At 48.6% G+C, this 7,107-nt stretch overlaps 1 protein-coding gene across 1 annotated transcript in view; it reads right to left on the reverse strand.

Annotated features, from left to right (window-relative positions):
- Window positions 1–4,905: 4,905 nt before the first annotated feature.
- The window catches only part of CUNH1orf216 (chromosome unknown C1orf216 homolog), a 4,098-nt gene continuing 1,896 nt past the window's right edge, over window positions 4,906–7,107 (reverse strand). Inside the window, exon 2 of the mRNA XM_004641088.2 lies at window positions 4,906–5,743. Coding sequence (XP_004641145.1) covers window positions 5,058–5,738 — 681 coding nt within the window. The 5' untranslated portion in view covers window positions 5,739–5,743 and the 3' untranslated portion in view covers window positions 4,906–5,057. The remainder of the gene's footprint in view (window positions 5,744–7,107) is intronic.

Genomic DNA, 7,107 nt, shown 5'->3' on the forward strand with positions numbered 1-7,107 from the left:
GACCACACTCGATGGGATTGACCTAGTTGGGGGTGAAGCTTGGAGAAAAAGGTCTCAGGAAACCCACCCCTTTTCTCTCCCTAGATTCCCAGCCTTTCAGTACCTCCTTGCTTGTCCCTCCCAGGCTTCAGGCTTGTGCCTGTGGCTTGCTTAGACCTTTGTTATGCCAGTTGCCCCTGTTGGTTCTGCGGGTCTCAGCTCTGATCTCCGTCTTCTTTCCCCCAAACAAGACTTCTGTACCACCAAAACTCTGGTTAGACTTCCTTGCTCCAGGAAGTAGGATTTCTTTTTGGTTGGAGGGACAAATGGACGGTGGTGGTTAACTGGCCAAACTTCCCCCATGTACAAGAATCTTTGCTACTTCTTTCACTGTCCTGGAGACTCAGATATGTCCACCCTGATGACTCTGTTTTGGCGGTACCAGGCGATTGAACTTAGGACCTTATGCTTGCCAGGCAGGTGCTTATGCCGCTGAGCTATCTCTCCAGTCCCAGCTTGATGAATTTGAAACAAACTTCCACATAACTGAAGTCTCAGACTGTGACCTACACAGAATGCTTACTTCTCTGGTCTTCGGCACCTAGACTCTTGTGCATTAGGCTTTTGCATGCAAGTCTCATTTACCCGTGTAGATCAGGGCTACCTAGACAGAAGCAGGTCCAAGGCAGGGGAGGGGCTCCGTCTTTTCAATTCAGACACAGCACCTTTAGGTCCATTTGCTCCTTGGAGGACTCCATACTATCAGAGGTGAGGAAACTATGTCTAGACAAGGCCTGGGCCTCACAGGAAGTGCAGTGGTAGCCTGAGCCCATCTTACACAATCAGTGACCCATGTACTCCGTGAACTGCAAATCTGGGATGGTTGCCTCAGTCATGGTGGCCCTGCCTCAGTTTCCCTACTCCAAAACTCTGCTGTCTCAGCTGTGGCTCTCACTCTCTGGCCTTGGCTGGCTTCTTTCCACCCTAGGGCCTAACCCTGTCCCTACACTTTGCTTTCTTGGCTTGTATACTATGATAAAACAAGCTGCATATTGGAAGGGCCCATGGAAGGAGCTGAGCCTGAGAACTCACTGCTACTGGCAAATGCAATCCCAGACCCTGGGATCTGAACTGAGATACCTTGATAGAGATGGTGACACAGAGGACCCAGTTAAGCTGTGCTCATTCCTGACCTACAGAAATGCAAAATCAGGGCTGGCCAAATAGCTCAGCGGATTAAAGCACCTGCTTAGGCAGATACAGGGTCCAGGACTTTGGGAGTTTGGGATGAATGTGCCAGCCCCTTCCCCGGGGCCCACTGACATGGCCACTGGGACTGGGCCTGGTGGTGTGCGCCTATAATCCCAGCACTTGGGAGGCTATAAACAGGAGGATCACTATGAATCTGATCTATGCAGTGAGACCCTGAATACCCTGTTCTAAAAAAAAAAAAAAAAAAAAAAAAAAAAAAAAAAAAAGTAAAATCATAAATATGCATGGATTTAAATCACTACTGGGGACTGGGGACTTGGTTCAGCAGTAGAATGCTTGCCTAGCAAGCTGGAAGCCCTGGGTTCGGTCCTTGGTGCCAAAAACAAAAAATAAACCTCCCCTAAAAAACAATTCAACCAAAAAAATTAAACCACTACAGTATAATGTATTGCTCAGCAGCAGATAACTAATGCACATGACATTTGAGTAGGAGAAAGCAGGCTAGGATGGATGGGCATGGTGAGAGGTGGACCCAGGAGTGCTAGAGGCCTGAGCGCTAGACTTAGGAAATTTCACATTTGGAAGCTTTTCCAGAATACAAAATAAAAGGGACTTCCACCCACCACCATGACCCAGGGACTAAACTCAGGGCCTTACCTAAACTAAGCAAGTGCTCTACTGCTCTACCATAGCTACCTCCCAAGCCTCTGAATTTTTTTTTTTTCTTTTTTTGTGGTACCAGGGATTGAACTCAAGCCTCTGAATTTTTGAGAAATTAATAAATTAGAAGACATTTAAATTGGCATCAACAAATATCTGAAATCATGTACATGTATTACAGCTACATTTGGGGACTAAGGGTGTACCTCAAAGCGCACCATCTGCCTAGCATGTACAATGCCCTGGGTTCGATTCCAGAACTTCAAATAAAACTACATCTATGTCAGCACCATTGAAGGAGCCGCACCCAATCTTTGGCAGTCAGGATATGGCTCAGGGCACTGCTGGCTCCAGAGCAGTGTCTAGTTAGTGGATATGTGCATAGTCTGTGTCCCTCGCAATCCATTCAGGTCCAAAGGTAATTTAAGACAAGGACAATCCCAAAGGGAGCTCTCAGGGTGCTTGTAGGTTAGCTCAGTTGTTTAAGTTCCTGCTTGGGCAAACCCAGTCAGGTGCAGGGGACCACAGTTCGATCCCCAGCTCCACAAGCCTTACCAGACCCGCCCTTAAGGCAGCCTGAGCCCCTCCCCCGCCCCCCCAAAAAACCCACCGAAACAATCCTTCCCAAAGGGAGCTCTCAGGGAAGAGAGCAAATCTCCCCTTTCTGACAGGGGAGGCCCCTCACATTGCCAGGTGTAAGAGTATGAATTTTTCTTCCTCAGTGCTTTCCCAGTTTCACTGCTTGGTCCTCAGCCCTGGACTCTGCTCAGAAAGGAAACTCAAACAAAATGCAAGAGACCAGGGGCTGGTGAGATGGCTCAGTGGTCTAGAGCACCTACTAAGCTTAGCAGGGCACAGGGACCGCAGTTCAATCCCCCAGCACCACATGCCAGCCAGCCCCACCCCCTGGCCACACACATAAATAAATAAAATATTTTTTTTAAAAAGAGGCCACAGGAAAACTGGTGAAACAGAAACACATATTCAAGAAATTTAATTTTCTGCCTCAGTTTATTCATCCCAAGTTGGTCCAGAGGCCAGGTTCACATTTATCATGCAAGAGTTGTACACAGCAGGCCCCAAGGCCCAAGCTTCCTCCATTCCCTCTACCTCTCACCCAGTCATTCAACATGGATTAAACTCCTTAGAAATAGAGAAGATGAGGGCTGGTAAGATGGCTCAGTGGTCTAAAGCACCTACTTAGAACAAGCTTAGCAAAGCACAGGGACCGCGATTCAATCCCCCAGCACCACATGCCAGCCAGCCCCGCCCCTTGGTGGGCTGAGCTGGCCACACACACACACAAATAAATAAATAAATAAAATTTTAATTAAAAAAAAAATAGAGAAGACGAGGAGACTACATCAGTGTCTCCCATGCCACCATTCGCCTGACAGCATCCCCTCTTCCAGCCACTGCTCACCCTCTAGTACTCTGCATTCTCTTGGCTCCTAGAAGCAAAGCAGAGAGCTCTGCTACCTTACTCTTGTTTCTCCTCAGGACTCATTTGCTTTTTTTTAAAATTTATTTATTTATTTATTTGTGTGTATGTGTGTGTGTGTGTCCAGCTCAGCCCACCAGGGGGCGGGTCTGGCTGGCATGTGGTGCTGGGGGATTGAACCGCAGTCCATGTGCTTTGCTAAGCTTGTTCTAAGTAGGTGCTTTAGACCACTAAGCCATCTCATCAGCCCTCATTTGCTCTTAAACTCAGGGAGCGCTGGTCAATCTCATCAGTTCCTGTTTAAAGGGCCATGCAATGACAGAAGAGCAGCCTAAGAGCTTCTAGAGGCTGGGCCGCACTGCCTTCGGTCTACCCAGGAAAACTGAGCTCTGGCGCTTTTTTTTGTGGTACCAGGAGTTGAACTCAGGACCCTGCACTTGCCAAGTGGCTCTTCCTAATGGTTTGATTGTAGAAAATGGACTAAGCCAACTGGACCAAACCAACTGGACATCCAGTCTTGTTAAGGCCAGAGGCAGGGCAGGGTAAGCAGCAGGGAGCAAAGCAAGATTTTTTTCATCTGGAGCTTAAGTTAATACGGTCTTCAATAACTTTTCCCAGCTGAGAGGTATGGTTTATTTGGGAACTGTTTTTTTTTTCAGGAGCCAGGGGTTGAACTCAGGCCCTTGCACACTTGCCAGGCAAGCATTTATTCAACTGAGCTATCTCCCCAGCCCCTTAGGAACTGGTATTTTGGAAATTCCACCCTCCTAGTCACAGGGTTCTGCCATCTTTATCTTCACCATCCTCACCTCCCATGTGATGGAAGTTCAAAAGAAGGGTCTCAACTCTACCTCAGTCTCCACACCCATTCTGCCATGATCTCTGCTTTACCAGCCCGTTCCCTCACTGGTACCAATTTTCCACTTACTGCCCTGATAAAAATTGCAACTCAAGAGCACGGCAAGCCAGAACAGCCAGGGAATCTCTTCTACCAAAGCTGACATGAGAGATAGACAACAGCCTTAGCACAGCAAGGTCTGGGATAAACAAGGAAAAGGTAGGAGCTGGGGTAGACCATGAATGACAGGTGTGGTAGACGTGTCCTCAGTGCATTTGAGTCTGTCTATAAATATATATACTCCCTTCATACGCTACCCATGCCTGCATCCCTACACATAGGCCTGACCACACCAGGTTCACTCACACCCAACACAAGCCTGCACACTCACATGTACCCACATGCACACATCTTTTTTTTTTTCACACATCTTTTTCATATACATCCTCACTCATACACATATAAACACACTCCTGGGTAGCTATGCATATGCGCATGCACAGATTTACTGAAGCTTACATACTACATACACACATTTACTGTTATACACTCATATATATAAATTAGCTTGCACATATACGTGTGTACACAGGGTATGTAATCTCATGCACGTGTGCCTGCACATACCTGCTTACATGTTATGCACTCAAGCTTATCTACACTTCTGCCAACAAAATCATGTATATACTTTTTTTTTTTTTTTTTGTCTTTTTGATACAGGGTTTCACTATGCAGCTCAGCTGGCCTTGAGCTCACTTTTTAGCCCAGGCTGGTCTTGAACTCGTAGTGATCCTCCTGCATCAGCCTTCTGAGTGCCAGGATCCCAGGTGTGTGCCACCACACCCAGTTATGTACATACTTTTGCTTGGTCACACACATCTGCAGAAACATGTGTACAGGGTCGCTTGCTGGCTGGAGGAAGCACACTCAGTGCTGGTCTTGGGGCCTGGATGGTACTGCCCTCTGCTGGAGACAGCGAATGAGCTCCTTCCGGTTATCTAGGATGGTGTCAAAGCTATCCTGCAGACGGGCCTGCTGGTCAACCAACTGGTGCTGCAGGCCCCTGATCCACTGCAGCAGTGCCAGACGACGGTACATCACCAAGTGCACGTGATGCTTCTCCTTCTCCTGCTCTTTGTAGCGCTCCTGAGCCTGCAGCTGTAGCATAGCCTGGGCCACTGAGGGCAGAAGAGGATCTGGAGGGCCAGGACCTCGAGGGGTCCCACAGGCAGGCTCAGGACTGCTGCTAGTGCTGTCAATGCTCAGGGAGCTACTGGCATAGCCATTGTCCTCTAAAGGGGAGCAGACAGTGACAGCATCATCATTCTTCTCAGGCTCATTACCAGGAATCTCTGCACCCTCTGGGGGGCTGCGGACCACTCCCTCAGGGAGTCCTGAGGCCTGGAAGGTCTGGTTGTCAGACAATGACTCGGAGGAGCTCCTTAACAGCGTGGGTTCCATTCTGCCTGGCACCCCAGGCCAGTTCTCATTGGCATCCTTCATGAAGTTGGAGTTGTTATCTGGTTCAAGTTCAGGCTCACACACTCCAGGAGGCATGTCCCCGGAAAACTGGCCTCCCTCAGGCAGCCCTGGCTGGATGGCAAACATCTGGCCTGTGAAGGGGAAGCCAAAGAATAAGTCAAGCAGGGCAAGGCAGTGTGGCCTGAAGTTGTGGCAGCCTATCTGGGGGTCAGTCCCCTTCTGACCCCAGGAACTCTGGCCTTCACTGTTTTCCTCCTTTCTGACCATTCACTCTCAGTCTCCTACATCAGGTTTTTCCTCAGCCCTTTCAGGCAGGCTGTCTCCTCATTCGACAAACTTGTCCCCAGATGACTTCATTCTCTACTGTAGCCTCGGGAGCCATATGTTGGTGACTCAGATCTGTCTCTAACCCAGATTTAACTGTTGTCCAACCCTGCAACCACCCATAGGCTCTTCAAGTTCTACAAATCCAAACCCGCCCTTCTGCTGCTGGGTTCTAAGCAAGAGGCCTCCACTATTCTGTCAGAGGCCTAGGAGCGTGCTGGACTACTCACTCCTTCCTTGTCCCATCTCACTGGTCACCAAATTCTGACAATTTTTCTTCTTTCACCTAGGTTAGACTATTTCCTACCTGGATTATTGCCACACCCTTCTCATTAATCTGCCTCCAGTTAAAAGTATAAATTAAGCCACTACATGGAGCCGGGTGCAGTGATACACACCTATAATCTCAATTCTAGTAGGCTGAGGCAGAAGGATTGTGCCCAGCCTGGGCAATTTTGTAAGACCCTGTCTCAAAATAAAATTAAAGGGCCGGCCAAATAGTTCAGCGGATTAAAGCGCCTGCAAGCAGGTGCAGGAGCTGGAGGTTTGATCCCAGAGCCTGCTGTGCTGGGCCCACCCCCAGGGCGCACTGAGACAGCAATTGAGACTGGGCACAGTGGCACACGCCTGTGATCCCAGCTCTTGGGAGGCTGTAAATGAGTGGATCACTCCGAGTCCCATTCCTAAAATTAAAAAAAAAAAAAAAAAGGTAAAATTAAAAATAAAAATGGGAGGCCAGCAAGATAGCTCAGTGGACTAAGCGCCTGCTTAGGCAAGCTCAGGGACTGGGGTTCGATCCCTTGTACTGCATGGCCGCACTGGCCCTGCCCTTGGGCACACTGAGCCAGCAACCAAGTCTGGGTGTAGAGGCACACTCCTGTAATCCCAGCTCTGGGGAGGCTAAAAATAGGAGAATCACTACAAGTCCGATCTGCATAGTGAGACCCTATACCAAATACATATAAAAATAAATAAAAATGGGTGGGGATATACCTCAGTGCTCCCTGGGCTTAATCCTCAGTGCCCTCCCATGCACACAGAAAAAAGAAGGAAGGAAGGAAGGAAGGAAGGAAGGAAGGAAGGAAGGAAGGAAGGGAAGGAGGGAGGGAGGGAGGGAGGGAGGGAGAGAGACAAAAAGAAAGAAAGAAAGAAAGAAAGAAAGAAAGAAAGA

This window comes from Octodon degus, unplaced genomic scaffold, assembly GCF_000260255.1.
Source record: "Octodon degus isolate 3935 unplaced genomic scaffold, OctDeg1.0 scaffold00130, whole genome shotgun sequence".
Taxonomy (NCBI): Eukaryota; Metazoa; Chordata; class Mammalia; order Rodentia; family Octodontidae; genus Octodon; species Octodon degus.